The sequence below is a fragment of the Anneissia japonica genome, unplaced genomic scaffold, assembly GCF_011630105.1.
Source record: "Anneissia japonica isolate Jap-2015-1 unplaced genomic scaffold, ASM1163010v1 scaffold673_len1821605_cov196, whole genome shotgun sequence".
Lineage (NCBI taxonomy): Eukaryota > Metazoa > Echinodermata > Crinoidea > Comatulida > Comatulidae > Anneissia > Anneissia japonica.
In genome coordinates, this window is record NW_022717449.1 from 792317 (window position 1) to 813966 (window position 21650).

Sequence of the window (21650 nt, forward strand, 5' to 3'; positions counted from 1 at the left end):
TAACAATCTTTCTCTACAACCAAGCACTTTAAGTTAACTGTAAACGCCCTTCATTGAAAAAATAACAATAGAATACACATTTCCGTGGTGACGTTATTTACCGTCTTGCGTTCGAGGACAAAACATGCATATTTTGACGGGACGTGTATGCAAAGCGAATTCACCAACTGATTACAGATTTAACAAACAATATTACTGTTATAATAACACACACCAGAAGTAGATCACAATTTAATTGGTTACCACTACTTAATTAATGATATACTTTATTCCAAAATACAAATACATTTGCTTCTTGATAAGTTACAAATTTAAGTAAATTATTAAGTAATAATAATATACTTTAACTAAAAATTATGCTATTAAAAACTACTCCGTAAAAAATAATGTACTAAATACAATGGTCTAAACGGTACAGTATTATTAGAAATAAAAAGAACACATTTTCATTAGTAATCGTTATTTTTATTATAAGGTTCCCGTGTACCACCAGTAGAAGTAAAAACAAACAACACATTTTCATAAGTAATCGTTATTTTTATTATTAGGTTCCCGTGTACCACCAGTAGAAGTAAAAACAAACAACACATTTTCATTAGTAATCGTTATTTTTATTATAAGGTTCCCGTGTACCACCAGTAGAAATAAAAAGAAACAACACATTTTCATTAGTAATCGTTATTTTTATTATAAGGTTCCCGTGTACCACCAGTAGAAGTAAAAACAAACAACACATTTTCATTAGTAATCGTTATTTTTATTATAAGGTTCCCGTGTACCACCAGTAGAAGTAAAAACAAACAACACATTTTCATTAGTAATCGTTATTTTTATTATTAGGTTCCCGTGTACCACCAGTAGAAGTAAAAACAAACAACACATTTTCATTATTAATCGTTATTTTTATTATAAGGTTCCCGTGTACCACCAGTAAAAGTAAAAACAAACAACACATTTTAATTAGTAATCGTTATTTTTATTATTAGGTTCCCGTGTACCACCATTAGAAGTAAAAACAAACAACACATTTTTTTTTATTAGTAATCGTTATTTTTATTATAAGGTTCCCCTGCACCACCACCTAACCCGCGGTCAACATTGCACTGTACAGTAATACAGTGACATCCAATTCACGCTTTGATTATACACTACACGGCGTTCCATACAATAACCCTTATTTGGGCAATGAATATCATACGGCCGAACCGGTCCTACACCCAGTCGTACGATCGGGCCCAGGACGACAGGCCCACATTCAGACTGATGTTTTGGGCTGTAATTTGTGCGCGGGGAATATTATACTCGGTCTATGTATTTCAGAAGATAAGAGCCGATTCTGGTTTCCTGTCGTGAGTTGTGACCAATAAGGCTTGGGCTTGGATAGTCTAACACTACAGGACACTTGCAATACATGTTAGTGGAACTAATTACTAATAATTATTTCATTCTCATGTTATTAAATGTAATATAATGGTATAATTAATAAGTAATCAAGGTACAATGTTCTCTTTCATGCTATTTCGATGTGAGTTTCTTTCATGCTCTTATTTACTCTATTCCATTCATATTTTATAGGCCTAGCCTCTGCTAGTCTTTAATTGCAGGCATTTGGAAAAATATGCAGTCGCCAACAGCTGCAAGAAAAGCCCTGTTTGATACTGATCTTCAACAAGCTCTATCACTTCTCGACAGAGAGCAAGCTAAACTAGGAACCCCATTGACACACAGTTACAGCAGAACAAGGACAAACTCCTCATTTTCAAATCCAGTTGCGTCACCATGCCTCTACAAGTCACATAGCATGGACAGTGGTCTAAGTAGCATCAGTATTTCGAGTAAGATGTCAGGTGTACCAGAGTCATCCAGCCTCACTTTCAATGTGCAGATACCGGTGAAACATTATTCAGCTTCGGGAACACAAGCTGGAAGCTACTATCCAAAGTACCAGGTGTATAAAGAGTCCAAGTGCATTTCTTGTCAAGACTGCAGTATATTCTTTTCCCCATCAGCATTCCTGAAGCACTGCCATGACAAGAAGCTGGGAACAAGGGTAGAATGTAATGCCACACAGCTTGAACTGGCGACAGATAATCCCGGAATACATCAGAAGAAATTGTGGGAAGAGTTTCAGTCAAAAATTAGTGGGAACGGAATGCAAATTTATGGAGAAAAAGACAGGATTTTGAAATCGAGCCCAGTATCTTTTAGAAGTTCTGGTAAAACTTACACAGATAACCGTTTTCATTGGAAAACAAATGGCAGTAGTAACAGCTTGAATGGAACCATTCACAATGATGTCTTAGCCTCAAGGAGATTGCTGCAAAGTACACAAAACATTATACAAGGGTCTGCAGAGAAGGCTAGGAGGAGATATGATTCACGAAAGGACATCATGTCATCCGTTTCACATTTGACTGATGAGAGCTTAGAATTTGATGTTGCTAAGCAACCAGTAATTAAAGTGTCCTCATCAAGTGTTGCACAACCATCTGCAAGAAAATCTTTGCAGAAGTATCTGAGTGATGGAAAAGACTTCAAACTTGGAAGTCTAAAGTTATCTGATTCGTCTTTACTATCCGACAATATGACTTCCGCTAGGTTTCTGGATAATGAAATTTCTACATACAAACTAGATGACCCCCGAGATGACCCAAGTGAGAAAAAAGCAGGACAAAGTTTTGCAACATCTGAGCAGAAATTAATGTCAAGTTATGCTGGTAGTCATGGTGATAACAAATCTGATGACAATCACCATGGCGATCTCAATAAAGAAGGTAAAATGATATACTGTAGATTGATTAATAAAATGACATCACCGCCACCACCATTTAAATTCATTATCGTTATCTGTTCAGAATTCTTACATTACTGTCCATGTTTCTAAACTGCATGTCATGTAAGTTTCATTTTATTATTTTTTCTCCAGAATCACACAAAGGAAATATTTAAATATCTGTAAACTTTGCACTTTCTGATACATAATAAGCAGTGGCAGATCCAGGAAGGGGCTCAACGGACCTCAGCCCCACCATGGTTGGGGGAAAAATTATGATCATGGCACTCTCGGACTTAAATTTGAATATAAGTTTCTTCATTTTTTATTTATTTTTTTGTAATTTAATCTGCCACTGATTAAGCCTCGTACATCCCAGGTGGATCGGGATGTACTATCATTTTTATTTTGTGTTAAGGAGGTACCTTTTATAAGATTATAGTGGGGGAAAGCTGAAAGCAGTAGTGGTAGTCCAATAACAATGCATTAGTTTATGGGCTGCTATAAGTAATGTGTATTGATTTTTTTTTTTTATTGAATCTGTTAACATTTATATATATTTTTCAGATCCTTTGAAAATACTTCAGACTGCACAAGAATTGCTCCATCTGGCTTCTGCCAGCCTACAAAAACAGCAGAGCCAATCAGGTAAGAGAAGCAGAAGTTCGTCATTTACATCCTAATTCAGTGGTCATATCTACAAGCTGAGGAGTTAATCATAGAGAATGATAGGAAATGAGATGCCCCTCTGACACACTGTAACTAAAGTGTAATTTTTTGCTCATAAAACTTCCAAGGTTTGGGGTAAGGGTACTATTTGTAGGGGGCTTGGTGGGTGCAACTGTAACTATCAGACTAGATCTTTTAGCCACCTTTCTGTCTTCCATCAGATGGTACTTTTATTGCATTTAACTTGTATGCTGTTAATTTTCAATTTTCTGTCACCATAGTGATAGACTGGGAGGAGAGATATCAATCTGAGAAAAAACTGCGAAGAAAAGTAGAACAGAAATTATTTGACACTCAAGGTAACATATTTTTTTGTGATTTGATTTATTCAATACATTCATTGTGCAGAATAGAAATAACTGGAGGAAAGCTATCATTGTGAACAGTCCAACCAATGATAGCATGGATTAAGTATGGACTGTAAATGATAATGGTGGTTCATTATCAGTGAAATTTCTGTCCTCGACATCAAATATGTTTTCCTGCCTGCACCCTTAATGGTGGGCGGGGTGGGGGGAATGGCTTTAAAATACTGTATACACGTTCACATGAGATGTGTAGGTGTACAGTATTCCAAAATTTCAACCACCCATATATTACTTATTGCAATGTTAAACCAAATGTACTGTATATCAACATTTTGTAAAGTCTGTTTGTATTTGTATTTATATATTCTACAATTATATTGTCAACAGCTGTTTGAATCCATTTTAGGTCAATTACGTCAGGAACAACAGCGACGACAGGAAATAGAAATTGAACTCAGGGCTCTGAAACTACAGGTAGAGAGATAAAAGGACGAAAGGAGGTATCATGTGACAGGTATTAATGACACAGTCTGTGTTGACCTTATAAACTTGATAAATTGCTTACTTTGTAAATTTCTGTTATTAGCATTCATATGATTGGCTGATAATCATTTTGAATAATTTATATCTTAAAAGGTATACTTGATCTTGAGCAGTTCAGTGACTTAATTCAAATTTTATCAGACAGTATATTTTTAAATTCAAGCTCTAGAGAGGGAAAATTGATGTACTGTGAAACCTTGAATAGAAGCCCTAGGCTCTTTTATTAGAACTATTATTATAAAACAATAAATAGGGTCACTGTAACATCGAGTGTATTAACTGGTATTAAGTCACCTAAACTACTGTATAAACCAAGCATGTTTTTAATTTATTCTGGTTCTTTGAAATTCATGTATATGTATGTATTGTTCTATCTTTCGAAAAGAAGCCGTGGGCTACTTCTTGAGATTAACCCCATTGGGGTTCTATTTGAGGTGTTACAGTATGTTGTACAAATGAATATTGTAAGACACTGAAGTGGTTTTAGAAGAAATAAACAACTAATATAATACAGATTTTTGAATATTTAAAAAAACTGGGGCGGGGGAAAGGTTGTTACGCTCCTTCAGTGTCTTAGAATATTTACGTGAACAACATATCAATTTTTGCTCTTCGGAGCCTGGCTTTAAGATACAGCAGAATTGTATAAGAAAATACTGTAGAAGAACTAATCTTGCCATAACAATCATCTTGAAAAGAATTTATCAATTTGACAATCAATTTTGTAACTATTAAAATAAACTGAAATTTGTACATGGTGTGGTGTTATACATTTGAAGTAAGTTAATAGTAGGAAGCACCACCTAACTCAAGAATGTCTTTCATGTATAAAGTGTATATTGCTTCTGTCTATAAAAATATTTAAAAGTTTCTTAATGTTAATGGTTAATACAGTATGTTGCAAAATATATATTAGCTAATGTGAGCCAACAAAAAATGTTTTTATTAGGTCCTAAATATAAGACCAGTAACATGTCTCAAAGTGTTATATATGTATTAATAGGGAGGTTTCGCACGCGAACACATACGGTTAGTGTAACGGATACGAACATTTTTCAAATTTTACAGTAAGTGTAAAAAATAAATTTATCTTTGAATACTTTCTTACGTGCTATTTTTGTGACATTGGAAGACAAAAAATTACGATAGGATGTATCCCATTTTGTGGTGTCTGGATTTTCGTGTAGGCCTAGCTTATAGCCAGGCATTTTTGGGTCATAGACAATAGGGCCTGTCCCTTCTGGGCAACAAAGGAAAGAGTATTATTCGGCTACCAATTTCAATTTCCAAAACCTTACATACTAAAACTTTGAGAAGCATGGTGAGAGAGAAGAAAATGGATTATAGGCCTAGGAGTAGGACCTACTGTAAGCTAAGGCCCTAGGCCTATGCTTGAATTGCGCTGTGATTGCAAGAAAAACAGAATGGCTACAAACCGTTACAGATAGCTAAATGTATGCATACACGTATTCGTTCGCATGCGAAACCTCTCTATTTTTTGTTGCTTTAGCTAAATGTCCGAATGATTCAATGTACTTCACCTTATTACCCTGGTCAAACAGAGCTCCCTGGAGCTCCAAGGTACCAATGTATACTTTGGTGACAAAGAGAATGTAAAAGGTACCCTCTCAATCTCCCTCTTTTTCATTTGGAAAGCCATACCAATTTCTACCATTGCTTTCTTCCATTATCATTTTTTAAAATATGTATAATATTAAATATATTTTTATATTTATATAATGATTTTAAATATTCTTTTCTCCACAATATTTGGTGCTTATAAATTCCCTTTTTGGAATATAGTTTGCTATTAAATCTTGACTGTTTTAATTTGGTTTATAATACAGTAGTTCAATCTTAAACTAATTACATGGTGTAGTTTTTTAGTATTGTGATCTGAATAAATATTTCTGTAAAAGATTAGATTACTACAGTACAGTATACTGAAAACAAACGCAGCAACTAAAAAGTTCTTGCATATTAAATGGCGCCCTCTATCTGGTAGATATTCTTGTATGTACTGTGGTTCCCTGAGGACTTGTATAAATGTTTCTTAAAACTTGTGATAAATCATGAGATCAATGCTTGACCTTATATACTATCTCAGCTAGTTGGTCATCAATCATATTTATCTGAAATAATAAGAAAATTACAAATTTAATAATTTATTATACATTGTTAAAATTGCTTTGACTTTGAATGTCTGTCTGCAAATTAAAATTTAAAGATGCATTAAAACCCTTCAATTCACATAAAATATAGATGGTGTTTTTTCCATGGTTAAGAACACAATTTTGAATATAATAAAGAAACAAACTAATAAAATATTTATCATCAACATCAGATTGTTGTTTAAATTCATACAAGAAGAGCAAAAACAAAGAGTGCTGCCAATCCGGGATAAAAAAAAAATTACACAAACGTGCAACTGCCATGTGGCTCTCCAAGGCAGTACCCAAAACACAAAGTGGACCCATTCTTTGTGGACCCATTAGAAAAATTGCGTGGGACTGTCCCAACTGTCCCAATAGCTGGCTACGGCATTAAATACAATATACTATAGTATGTATTTATAAAATTGCAAAAATATAAAATGCAATCAGAATGGTTTTAATAAATGTTAATGTTTGCAAATTTAATGAGAAGTAATTCATCAGAGAGGGAATTGAAGAGTTTGCGTAAGTGAATAAAGAGAGGAAATTTTTATCGGTACGAGTAAAGTTTTTAATGTGTTGTAACATGACGGCAGCTTGAATGTCAGTGAGATCAACACCATTTTTCTTGTAAAGACATTGATAAAAGATAAATGGAGAATCATGAAACGGCATAAATTAAGTATTCACAGACATTTGTCATTTTTAATCAATATAACAAAAGATGGTTCATAGTTACTTAATTTGTCAATAAAATTTCAAGCAGACTCACCATATTTCTCATTGGTCATCTCAAAAAAAACTTTTCAGTCTATTGCACACAGTGGAAGATTCAAAGGAGGCCCAGTTGGCCCAGGGGCCCCTAAATTTTTCAAAATAAAAAAAAATTAGAAAAAAGGAAAATTCTACTCAAATTTTAAGTCTAGAGTGTCTTTTCCGGCCATCTAGAGGTGCCATTGCATAATCATAAATTGTCTTACCTGAGCCCCAGCTATGGTGGGACTGAGGTAGTATATACCCTCCATCTGTGAAAGCCCTTCTCAGGGCACCCTATATTTCAAATTCCTGGATCCACCACTAGTACATTTAACGTATACTTAAACAGGTCGAATGGTCTGAAATAGAAGAAAAAAATTAATTATAGTCGCTCCTTCACGTGTGATTCTAAAGCCAGACATTCATTGCATCGTACGACAGTTGCTCAACCATAAAATTCAACTTGTGAGCGCTAAACAGTTGTGCGTGCGCATCATTTCATTGCGTTCTCTATAGAATCGCAGTGAGCGACGATTGTTGGCCACAGTGTGTGCCCGAATTAACAATTGCTATGGACTGGATCTTTCGTTATTTCTTTCAATGTTTTATTACAAAATCAAAAACAATATATAGTAAAGAAAATAAAGGCATAGTACACTGGATTATAAGAAATTATTATTGCAAGAGCTTTATGTACTTTTTACCTAAATAATAAAATGATCTGCAAGAAGAATATATTGTATTTAACTGAACCAGAATAATGGTGCAAAGCTCATGAATAATTCATGAGTTAGCAGGATATTACAGCACTTCCTTTTGCTTGGTATTGATTGAATGGTAGCTGTCTATTGTACCAATATCGGAAATGTCAGAAACACCATTTCCTAAAGATAAACGAATGTACAATGCTGAATCCCGCTGACCAATCACATCTCCCCATTAAATGTTTTTCCAACGCGTAGAAGCACGAACTACAAGATGAATTTGAGATGGAATTAATATCGGTCTATTGATCAGAGGTTGTGTGGAGAATGATAATGAGTGCGTGGGTAGTAAGTCCACAAGAGTATGACAGAAACACTCTATCAAGTAAAGAATATCTTCAGTTTGGAAATTTTGTCAATAGCTGCTTAGCAAATTAATGCTATACTGTATTTATTTACCATTACTAGAATCGAAATATTGCAGTTCTAAAACATTGTAAAATTGAAATAATCAGAATTATTTATATATACACATGCATACAAACTGTAATTAAAATATTAATATGTATAAATAAAAACAATTATTTATACATATTATTCACATCCCCAAACATCGAAAATGTAAGTTTTGCAATTAATGTTTAGATGTTAACAATGTCCATGCTATTCTCAATTCAGAAATGCTTTTATTCCTACAATTGTACAATAAAATGAGGCAAATTATGTTAATTAGTACATGTAACAGAAGAATTATGTACAAGCAATATGAACATACGGTATGCACTGTTAATCATAAGTGTAAGGGCTAGAGGCAAACTGCAAGTACTTTTGAATTTAAATCCTTGTCTTTTGGGAGAGAACAAAAAGGGCATACCTCCATGGAAAGAATATAAGTAGCACTTACAGGATGGTAATAGGTAAAAGTCAAAACCTGAAGCTCTGGGCTCGAAGGCTGGAGTGTCCGTCTCTCTTTACTTTAGCATTTGGGCCAGACTGTGCAAGGCTGTGGGGGGTTCGCCACTCCACCCACATAATAATTTGTTTTACCTTCCCAGCATATTTTGGTACCCATTTATACTCCTGGGTGGAGAGAGACAAATGTAGATAAAGTGTCTTGCCTATTAGACACAAGCGACTTGCACAGCGAGCGTTTCAAACTCCCAAACTCAAGGTTGAAAGTCCGAGCCACAATTGTTGCGCCAATTGCTTTGATCACTTCCACAGGATGGAATACATTCTAAATAGGTCTTAATATGACTCATTTATTTTGACTCACCATGAGAAAAAGAATCCTGGTGATACAGGATTAGAAGGTAAGCAACCCTGGGATTGATAACCAAGTTTCTTAAACATCGTGCCACAGCTCTCAATCTTAATAGTTTGTTGCCTCCAAATGACTTGCTCCCTTTCTTCTCAGGTACCAGTTCCACACTTTCTCAGTACTGTAAATTATGAAATATAAAATTAAGCTATTATTAATGTATACAAAATAATGCTTGGTGCTTGCAATAGAAAACTGGAAGGGGGAAAAAGCAAAAGTAACATTTATCATACGTCCTCCATGTAGTTGCTACTCAAAACTAAAACAAACACCTAATGTGATAGGGTACAGTTTCTGGTGGAGGAGCGGCCAGTAAAACTAAAAAGTTGTACAGTGTGTTACGCCCCATTATATATTTTTTCGGTCCGTGGTCCAACGATTCATTGTCACTGGGATGGTGGCCAATGGGGATTAAGCCACCACCCTCACTTTCACTGCCACTACCCATAATGATGATGTACCAGGTAATACGAGTCACATTTATAATAGTGTATGAGCCACATATAATGTAGCAAATAATGTAGCAGACACCGTCAATGACATAGCCAGCTATTGGGATAGTTGGGACAGTCCCACACAATTTTTCTAATGGATCTACAAAGAATGGGTCCATATTTTAAAAAATGGGTCCAAATTATGCAATTTTATGCATAAAATGGGTCCAGATTTCTCATATTAGCCTAAAGTGGTTAATATTTTAAGAAAATGGGTCAAGATTTTTCATATTTTGCGTTAAATGTGTTAACTTTTTTAAGAAAATGGGTCCACATTATTTGAATTTACACGTAAAGTTGGTCCCACCTTGATATTGTCCTGCACTGTTTGAAAATCTTGGCTATGGCATTGGATACCTTAGTGTATTATCGACTACGATACATACTATAGTAGACGACCTAACGTAGCATACCAACTATCCAATATATGGTAGCAAAATATCACATTTAGTATTCAAAACTAGAATCAAAATCTCAGTGTTTGTATTGAGACGCATGTTTTTTTTTGCCTATACATCAGTGTTTTCATTGAGAAGCATTTTTTTGCCTGATGCATAAGTACATACAGTATGTAGCATCAATTTGTAATATATTAGAAAATCTAGACCATCAGATACCAACCACGTTATATTGTAGGATACTATGCAATAGCAGCTGATAATGGTATTATAATGGTATTCAAAATCATAAAATTAATAAAAACAAAATATTAATCACCATTATTATAATGTATGTTCATTACAATATAGCAGAAATATCCACCACGCATTGTACTGTAGCAGATGATATCAACCACACATTCTAATCTAATAACAGAAATATCAACCTCATTATTAATGTAGCAGATGATATCAACCATACATTATTATTAGAGATATTATATCATCATGGAGCAGCATTTGATCCCATTATATATGCCATCATAATGTACATTTGAATTTGTTTTCGTAAAAATCAAAAAAGATTTTTGATTTTATACCACTTAAAAACATCCCAGCTGCCAGTATACAAAACACATCTTACTTAAAGTGTTTACAGTATATTCAAAAGTGTCTGCAATAAAATAAACTTAAGATTTTTAGGAAGATTATCACATCATAATGGATTATTTTCATATCCGTTCTGTTTTAATTCCATTCTTGACTACTTCTTAGATATAAAGCTGGTTATTTATAACTAAGCAATATGTCCTTGTGGCTACCGAACAAGTCATTAGTATTCGAGCTAATTTTGTACGAAAACACCTCATGCGTGACTGATTGCTTCTGCGGGAAGACTTGCTTCCGTTTTGTTAATAGATGGCCGTCCATTCCACTCTTGTGTGTGAGAATCGGATCTGTTTGTCTGCCGATGCAGTTTGCTTGATTGAGTTATGAAATTTGTTGACGAGGTTATTGTGATGAATTATGCAATGCAGCATTGCCTGATTGAAGGTTATTGTCTAGGAGACCTGCACGATATTATGTAACCACAGATTTTAATATAGATGTGGATATGTGTAATAACACATGTTGTTAAAGAAAATACAGACAGAAAATAATTAAAACCCTCATGATGTCTGCAATATATAGACTATAAAATGTAGCATAGCTCAGAGTATGTGCTTTTCTGTGTTTTATGATGGTTTTGTAGACTATATAATTATTTATACAATGTCTGTTTTTATAATGCCAACATATTATTATGTTCTAGACCTATTGTACAGTCAAAAACATGTGTTTTTACATGTGTAAATTTAATTAAAAGCAACTCACCATAATATTATAACATTACCTTGTACTATAAAACAAGGTAGCATATGTGTAAACTGGGTGAGTTTTTTTAGATTATTTTCTATGCAGTGTAGTACGAGTCTTGCTTCTTTGTGGCCTAAATAAAATGACAACAGTTTAGTTTTATTTTTTTTCCTGCCCTCCTCTGATGATTATTAAAAAAATGACTTTCGCAAAACAGAGTATAAAAAAAATTCTTGCTTTACCATAGACAAAAAAAGTCCTAACTTACAGATGCATGCATTATAACACACTAATCAAAATTGATAGCTTAAAATTTCTCTTCTGGATTTTAGTCCTATGGCATTATCTTTAGGCAGTTGATATTTTTTAATTTGTAAATTAGATTATACATTCTTTTGAATTTGTTCCAATTCATTTACATAAATTAATCGAAAAAGTACAAAACAACATATAGATCAAATTGCAATGCACATGGTTAAAATTTCAATATAAAAAAAAACCTAAGGATCCTACAAGAATTGCGCCTAAACCTACTGATATTTGAGGTTGTTCAAATTCTGTACCATCCTATACTGTATGTGAAGATGAACTGCAAAAGTTTTCTTAGGTCATGAAGCCCAAATAAGGACTAAGGACTGACAGTTTTATAGGTGATAATTAGAGCATAAATTATGAATTCATCATTTATCTTGAATTGCGTAAGAGATGTGACGTACGTAGACAATGCTCATTAATGCATAATTCAATTTGCGTTGGAAGGCATATCTAGTTTTTGTCACCATCAACACAAGTGCATTGGAATGCGACATACGAACGTCACAAAGAATGAATTCTGCATAACGGTAGGCTACCTGTCAGCTGTGGGTTTATCTAATCAATTGTGAGACTTATTAAACACAGTATTAAGGACGTTCACCTTGAATTTATCAAAAGGGAAATACTTTTATTAGTTTAGTATAAAATGTGATATTCAAACCAAATTGAAAAAAAAATGAAATAATAACCCAAATAGATATGTACAATATTTACAGAATGTAGGCCTACTCTGTTGTAAACATCAACACCTATTGACTTATTGGAAGTTAATAACTTAATTAATTGTACATGTATTGTATTCATTTTGAAACATCAGAAATAGCAGGTCAAGGATTATCAAAAGGTGAAATTAACCAATATTATCTAATATATTTTCTTGGCAAAACACAAAAATACAGTAACCAGATATCGATAAATTAAATGCCTATACAATAATTTAAAAAGTATATAATGAACTATTCAATTTCCAATTTATAAAAATGTTGGCAGATTGTTGCTTTAAAATTTGACGAATTGGTGGCATGGTTTCTATTTGTATTATGGATTCCATTGTACGGAAACAAATTAAAAACAAAAAATTTTAACGCAAGTACGAGATTGAATAGTGAATGTACTTACAAAATTCAAACATTAAATTTAACTTTTTTAGCTCAATTCAGACAGAACATCTTTAAATAAATACATTTGATAAATATATTAATTCGTATTTAATAATCTTTTTTAGCAAACCAATACATCATTACAGACGTGGTTTAGATCTACAATAAAACAATTATCTGAAATTGAAGAATAGAGCTGGCAAACAGACATGCATGAATGTTATAGCACCCTCTATATTTTCATACGATTGAACTTGTTAAAATTACCAGATAATTATAAGTCACTGTGCCACACATCAAGGAGACCACTAAACTAGCTGAAATATGCAAATAAGGCAACAAACAAGGAAATTGCTTAAATTTACAACCTTTTGCACGAGGCGATCAACGAATGTTCTTGTTTCCAATGAACTCTCACTATTCTCACATTAACGTACATTAAACTTAGGAGCTGTTATTACAAGTAATAACATTGATGTGTTTTGCAGTATGTAAAGTATATTTTCACAGAATCAGTTGATGTGTTAATATACCGGCTTCACACAGAATTCTGGCAACTTCTGAATTCATATGCTAATAATGAGGCTAGTTCATGCATTATTAAACAAAGAAACTAACTAAAAACTATAATCAATTTGAATTTAATGAAGGTTTTAATTAAAAATACATTATTTCAAATAATATTAACTACAATACTACATAAAAATATAATTAAGGAATAAAATAAGGTAATTTTGGATTAGACAATTATGGAATCTGTCTTTGTTTGAGGTTTGATGCTTGGGATGTGTGGGATCAGATCATTACAGTGTGATATTCATGACATATCTCTGACAAGCAGTGCCTGATCTAGGAACCTGGAACCTGTATTTAACAAGGGTTCAGGGATGGAAAGTCCAGCCATGTTGGGGTTAAGGTATGAAATTGTATGTCTATTTCTTTCTTTATGTTCTATGGCACTTCTGGATGGCCCGAAGTTTTTTTCTTTGTAAATAAAATTAGCCTCAGAATGAGATATTACCTTAAGACTGCAGCAGAGTCTTAAAATGATATTTAATACTTATGAGCTTTATGGCCTAAGCTTCTAAACATGAAGTTAAGAATAGGCTTTGAATTTGGCCAACAATGCTTCATCAAGTTGACACTTTGAATGACAGTCAAATAAACTAAGGCACAAGGATGAAATACAGCTGCCAGGGATGAATAAATATGTATTTTAATTCAAAGCATTATATTAGAAATAAACACCAAATCAATAACAACATTGATTAATTACAAGAAACTTGACTATATGCAGAGGTAGAACGTGATACCGTAACTAAATACTGAAAACGTGAACACAAAAACTAAGTACAGGAGACCAATTCTCATTATCCACCGTTTCAATCATCCAAATTACAACAAAGACACAAAGACCAAAGCTTTTGGATACCTTACAATCACACATCATTTTTGAGTCCACAAAAATTTACGACAGCTTGCTGGAATATCATTGGTGGACCAACTTTCTCCAATTTTCCCTTTGTCACTACAAGTTAATTTTCACCCACGACAAACTGCTCCTCAGTGAGTCCATACGTGTTTAATATCAATTCTACCATTGTTACGCTAAGTCACGATTTTTATATAGAAAATATAATCAATATTAAATTACCTTTAGTAAAGCACTATTGTTAATTTTATTTTTTTTATATGCTATACTATATTTTCCAAATGATTTTAACAGTCATAACTTTTGTTCTATTCTTATGTATCTCCTCAGTCAAATTTTATAATTTTGAAATACACTGCATTACCAAAATAAAATAATAGGCCATGAAACAAAAACCTCATGTTTCTCCTCTGGTCACGCTGCCGATGGGCCAGGGACAAGTATACTCACCCTATTATTTAATGTATTTTATTAAAACAGTGGTGTTTCAGAGTGACAACTGCATACACTTAAAAAACACACAAGTGGTACCTAGGAAAGTACGTAATAATCTAAAAACAAATTTGCAACATTTTTTTGTGTTTTATTACAAGCAACTGAAGGATATTTCCACTTGGTGGGACCCTTTAATTCTTGATGTTGAGAGTGGGAAAGGCATAACAACAAATGTGTTAATTGCTCTTTTTTTTCAAATTTTTTAGTTAGTCTTTACTGTAGATAGCCATCATGTTACCCACTGTCTAGATGTCAAATTCTGTTTTCAACACGTTGATCCCTAACAACCCCACTAACATGCCTCATGACAAAAACCTAAACGGATACACCTTTTATTCACATACACTATACTAAATACTTAATTCGATTTGACAATTTTGTACTTGATTTTTTATTCATGAAGACTGCATGTTACTTGGAAATATAAATTTTTTAAAGACGGCTTACATGTGTCTGGACAAGCACGATCACCATGGAAACCATGCCATTAAATGTCCGCATCTGTTTGATTCATGTCTTTATATGTATTCTAGCCAAGCACTGCAGATCAACATATTAAGTATATTTGAACGTATTACATCGTTTTCATATACGGTAAGATAAACATATTCAAAGAAGTCTGCAGCTAGAAGTAAAATAAAAATGGAACCAGAAAAAAAATATGTATAAAATAAAAAGAAAATAATATAAATTTTTTAAGAATTGTTCCTTAAATATTCAGATGATACAACATCTAATATCTAATATCTTTATTTCATCAAAATATAAAAAAATACAATAAAACACATTGGAAATTAAAAATTTATTTGATCTTTTCATTTTAAATGTGCAACAAAATTCAGTTGAATTCTCTGGTGATGGTTCAGATTTTTCCTTAAACAATGTATCAAGACAAGCTAATAAAAATCAAATAGTATTGCAATAGAAGAAATAGCTTTTATATTACAGAATATTAAAATAATGTTATTATATTTCAAATTCTCCATGTTTCCCATGCGATTTGAAATACAATATACTGGATGACAATAGAAAGGTAAAAAGATGGAAGATATTCTATTGTATAGAATTATAAATACAGATATTTTTACAGGACCACTTTTGGACCTGGGTTTCCATGGTTTTTAGCAGCTTTGGTCTCTAATTAGAATAATAAAAATAAAAGACATTTGTTAATTTGGGACCATAGAAAAGTGGTCTTTAATTAGAGGTGGTCTTTAATTGGAGGGGTCTTATTTACAGATTGTAACATAAACTCAACTGTATTAGAGTAGCATAAAGAAACCTCTATGTAAAGTCACCGATAATTATGCACCATAAGGCCATGTAAAATAAAATAATTGGTTAGCATCTCCTCATTACCATCAGAGACGCCACCGAACCGATTTTTCTTTTCTTTTTATTTTTTTTGACAAACACTCAAAAACTCATTTAATGAAAAAAAAAAACATTTAATATATGTTTGTTTTCCACTCGTCCGCACGCTAGCCAGACCACTTGCAGTTCTATGCTCTACTGTTATTCTATATTGTAGCCACATGGCATCCATAATGCCTGTTGTGTTGGAGTGAATTGTGGATGATTATAGAGATAACTGCATTATGACTGTTATTCATAGGTAAAATTTCTGCTTTTCTATAGATGAATTACATAATTTTGGTCTCTGTTGTTTTCTTCTTCTTTGTTTTGCTCTTTTTCCTTGCGACACTCTTTTTTTTCATGTTCGACGCAAGAAAAAAAAAACCTCCCTCCCTACCATGAAAATTGATAACATAAGGATGCTAACCAATTTATTTATTTTACATGGCTTAATCTATGGTTTTTTTTGGTTTCCTTCCACTGGAATGATCTTCCTTTTCTGGATCAGCTTGAAAATCTATGTGTTGAACTTTATTCCCACTTAAGTCCCACTTATATTATTGATGATGAACATTATGATGTACTTTATGTATAAACTCTTGATGTTGTTAATTTAATGTTTTGTATAATTATGTATAGATATCATATTTTTACTTAATAATCTTGTATATAATATTTTATTTATTACTGTACTGTATGCTTTTATACTCCGTAAAATTGCCCGTGGAAACCCATTTATGATTTTTCGGACAGTAAAATTATCTTGTATCTTGATACTTGGTCCTAGGCCAACTTTTTTAACTAAAGCTCATAGCCAACTACCACACAACCCTTACATTTTGGCTGGTAAAATGGCAACCACAAAGCTATACTTTATGATTAGAATATCAAATTAATCAAAATTGCCCTTCTCCATTACAGTTTGAAATATCCAAAATACAAATATTTTTAATATTAAGTAGCGGTATTATACTTACACAAATATTATGTGCACTCCCAACATCTCAGGTCCAATTCAAAATTTGAAAAATTGTAAAAATCCATTTTTTAAATGCAAAAAATAAAATATACACAATTTAAAATTGTATTAAGTTTATGATGCTTCCTAATAACTATCAATAAAATGTGTTTATGTGGTCTTATCAAATATACAACTTTAGCATATGGCTCTTGTGCAGACAAAAAAAAAGTTATTTCTTTGTCCTGCTGGTAACAAAGGAACAAAAACCAGTGGTGTACAGTAATTTTTTTCCACACCATTTACGAAATCATTTTCAAGAGTTCTTTGTCTTCATCAGCTTCCAATTTTGGTGATCCACCATCAACTGGCAAAGACCATTGTCATGAATAATTTAACTAGTTCATACAAATAATTTCTTTGACTTTGAAATAAAATTGAAGTGATGAATTAAAATGATGGATTATAATAACAAATAAATTGATAAAAAGAAGTTCAAAGCATTAACGTTGATTGACAAATTATTATGATAATCTTTGAGAAAAAAACCTTTAAAAATATGACAAACAAATTATCGCATACAAAAGGAGAACATTGTACACTATGTTCTTTGTATTTGTCCCTGTATTTTCTAATGGCCTTGTACAACCAACACAATGCTAAAGTTTTATGTTATTTAATTAACATTTTTAATTAATTTAATATGTATTTTTTATTATTTGTGTAAATATTAATCCTAATGTAACTTGTTATTAAAAATTTTAAAAATAATGAGATTTGTGACGTGAGAAGCTCCAAAAACTTAATTAGGAAATTAAATGGCCCATTGAATTCGTGTCTAAATATATTATATTGATTTTAAATTAAGTTTTATGTTATTAAATTAGCACTTTCAATTAATTTAATATATGTATTTTTAAAAAATTTGTACACATATTAATCCTACTGTAACTTGTTATTAAAAATATTTTTAAAAATAATGAAATTTGTAACATGAAAAGCTCAAAACATTTAATTAGAAAATTAAATGACCCTTTGACTTCGTGTGTGAACATATTATATATTGAATTTAAATTAAATTAATGTTGGAATATATTAATATTAATTTCAAAAGGCCTTGTACAACCAACACAATGGTTAAGTTTTAGGTTATTAAATTAGCATTTTCAATTATTTTATATATATATTTTTTTTATTTATTTGTATATTAATCCTAATGTAACTTGTTATTAAAAATATAAAGAAAATAATGAGATTTATGACATGAAAAGCTCAAAACATTTAATTAGAAATAAATGGCCCCTTGAATTTGTGTCTGAACATATTGTATTGATTTTAAATTCAATAAATGTTGGAATATAATATTATTAATTTCATTCTTTTATATTCATTCTATGACTTGCGATACAATTCAAGCCACAGATAAAAATTTAATACAAACACATCAATAAAAACAGAAATTAGATTCAGACAAGCAGTTCAAAGCACTTTATTTAGGAACTATAATATAATAACCTTATAGAATTATTTCAAAAATGGTATGTCAACAAAAGGGTATTGTTCAAATATTTGTTTTCTTTGTTGATTTCCAAAGAAAAAGACCTTGTGATACCAGACCTATCCAGTGTAATTTATCTTAACAAATGATATAATTATAAACTTATAGTGGTATTCGTAAAACAAAATTACACTTCAAACAAAACTCTTTATTTCTTAGATGCCATTGATACCCAGAAGACAAAACTGAAATAATGTAATTTGATTAAGATGTACTTTAGTGAAGTTGAGTAATTGATGTCTATATTAGAATCTCATTAGATTTCTAATACGTTCATAATAATTATTAATATTAATATTTGACACCATTTTCTGTGCCTACTTATTTTAAAATCGCATTTAAGATTACTATATTTTCTATATTTTGAATTTAATCTTATACTTTTTCATATTTGTTATCTTATTACAGCATACAGTGTATATTATAAATATTGAATATATTTTTATACTTTTTAAATTTTTCTACAGTATAAACCATATTTAGAATTTATTTCTATACATTTTCAATGATTTTGCAGGTTTGAGCAAACTTGTATTAGTAATTCTTTTGTTCAATGACTTCATAACTAAAATGTTATTCAGTGTGCTAGTAAATTCTTTTGTTGCAAACACTTTATCTTCATAACATAAATGTTTACAAATTGATTGGAATATGATTATCATTATAGCATGAATCAATTAATGAATGGACCTTTTGGAATGCCAATTGACCAATCAGAACAGGATGAGGAACACAAATCCCCCCCCCCCACCAAACACACATACAGTACATGTCCCCCTCCAATGAAAGACCCCTCTAAATAAGAACCACCTCCAATTAAAGACCACTATTTTGTGGTCCCAAATTAACAAATTTCTCTTATCTTTATTATTCTAATGAGAGACCAAAGCTGCTAAAGACCACGGGAACAATGGTCCCAAAACTGTCTTTAATTGGAGGGAGACCTGTATACTTATGTTGTGGGACCTCAGCTCCAATGTCCAGGGGCCAGGGTTTGGCAGATAGATTCAAGTTACTTTGAGTATCTTGAACTATAACATAATATATTATTATATTTTATTATTATATGCCTATTACTGTTATGTATGCTATTCAGCAATTTTGCGTTGCAGTATCCTTACATTTTGATTTGAAATGTATACCATTATTATCATATTAGTTTGTGCAAATATGGCACCAAAACATAAATATATTGAAATGAGGAACACCAAAAAAAAATGCGTATATTTATTTTACACTAACCTACTCAGCGTTCTCCGAAAGCCATTTTAGATGTCAATTTTACCAGCAAAAATAACCAGCCAACCGGTATAAATTTTTTGTTTAAAAAAAAAAAAAAAAAAAAAAAAACCAGTGAAAGGCCTAAAAAAAACAGTGAAAGGCCTAGGTGGAGGCTAGCCATCTTTAATAAAGAAACATTATTCCAGTCTAGGACTAGGCTATGTGCTGCTTTTTCAAGTCATTAAACCCCACTCAAAAGGACCAATGCCTCACACTGCCCGCATAGCTGAATTTTTATGGACAAATTTACCAGTAAAAATGATTCAATTGGGAGATACCATTAACAATGGAGAGTATTTAATGAAATAATACTCTCAATGAGAATACTTGCATATGAATTTTTGTAAATTAGATCTATTTCCAAGAAGATAACAATGAAAATGAAAATCCAATTATAAGTACCAACATATCATGAATATTAATGATTTTCCATATTATTGCAAATGTTTATGATTTCTTCATTAGAGCAAAAAAAAAAGGTTTGTGTTGTGTTTCCAAGCCTTGGGCTTCTAAGCTCTTCAATGATGTTCCACATGATATGCGGTATTTAATCATGAATTATGATCATTATCATTAATTATTCATTCATTTTTAAGAATTATCCTGGATTTTCTTGGAAACTAATACTTCATTAATAGCAAACAACCTTATACTTAACCCATTACAAATAACCCTTAGGTTACAGAAACCAAAAATTAATTAATTTGCTGACTTAAAAGTATTGATTAAATTACTTTCCAATGAAACACATATCCAGACAAAAATAGTGGTATTAAATTGCAAATTTACAGACTTTGTATTAAATACTAATTTGACTTTTTGCTTGACAAAAAACAAAAATGTTTCTTCCTAAATTTCATTTGGAAACTATTATAACAACTAATTTCAAATGTTTTGCTCAGCACATAATTTTATACACACATTTTGAAAAACAGATAAAGAAATGTCATGTATCTTCATGGACACATTGTACAAAATGGTAAGCAGCTTTCAAAAAATAAATAATTTGTACTTAGAGAAGAAGAGTTGTAGACAAAAGATATCAAACAATAGAAGTGTGCCCAAGCAGCTGTCGGCCACTCTGAAGTGGGACTTCAATAATGAGTAAACAAGAACTAATCAGAGTCAACTATAAAAAAATTAAAAAATAGAATAGCAATAACAAATCTATGAATAAGATAATATTAATTGTATCACAATTTATATATATTTATAATGTGGCAAAGACATGCCAAACCAGTCACTCGCCGCAAAAATCGATTTTGAGTTATTAATACAGGGTTAAAGAGTAAAATAAGAGCTATAAAATGGTAAAAAAATCATTCAAATCCGACAGCGTACAGTTGTTTGAAGAACAATATATGAGAAATCAGCCTTCAAAGTTTATGATTTCAGGCATTTCTCATGCAGAAACTATCATAAAATCATTAAAAAGTGTTGTTTTAACATTGAAATTGGGAAAAATAACAGCACAGCATGATGTATAGGTACATAAACCTTAGTTTAGTGAAATAAAATAGATTTTAAAAAATTTTACATTCTAGCATGTTTTTGCTATTTTCTCTGAAACACAATTTGCGACGAGTGACTGGTTTGGCTTGTCTTTGCCACATATAGTGTATTTATACCATAGAGATA

General features: G+C 31.8%; 1 protein-coding gene and 1 long non-coding RNA gene across 5 annotated transcripts in view; one reads left to right on the forward strand and one right to left on the reverse strand.

The window, feature by feature from the left end:
- LOC117110272 overlaps window positions 1-6357 on the forward strand; it is a 7142-nt gene extending 785 nt beyond the window's left edge. Inside the window, exons 2-5 of one of the 2 annotated variants that reach the window (XM_033252916.1) lie at window positions 1576-2774; window positions 3341-3421; window positions 3724-3801; window positions 4198-6357. In XM_033252916.1, the coding sequence (XP_033108807.1) occupies window positions 1619-2774; window positions 3341-3421; window positions 3724-3801; window positions 4198-4205 (1323 nt within the window). In that variant the 5' untranslated portion in view covers window positions 1576-1618 and the 3' untranslated portion in view covers window positions 4206-6357. The remainder of the gene's footprint in view (window positions 1-1575; window positions 2775-3340; window positions 3422-3723; window positions 3802-4197) is intronic. The other variant, XM_033252915.1, reaches the window with a different exon arrangement.
- On the reverse strand, window positions 6351-17326 carry LOC117110273. 3 transcript variants are annotated; one of them, XR_004445656.1, is made up of 7 exons: window positions 12052-12079; window positions 11536-11650; window positions 10499-10587; window positions 9243-9408; window positions 7487-7621; window positions 7279-7368; window positions 6351-6485 (listed from the first exon to the last, which is right to left on the reverse strand). It is a non-coding gene; the product is annotated as an uncharacterized LOC117110273 (long non-coding RNA). The 3 variants fall into 3 exon arrangements; XR_004445657.1 differs by lacking the exon at window positions 10499-10587; XR_004445658.1 differs by lacking the exons at window positions 10499-10587; window positions 11536-11650; window positions 12052-12079 and adding an exon at window positions 17193-17326.
- Window positions 17327-21650: the final 4324 nt, after the last annotated feature.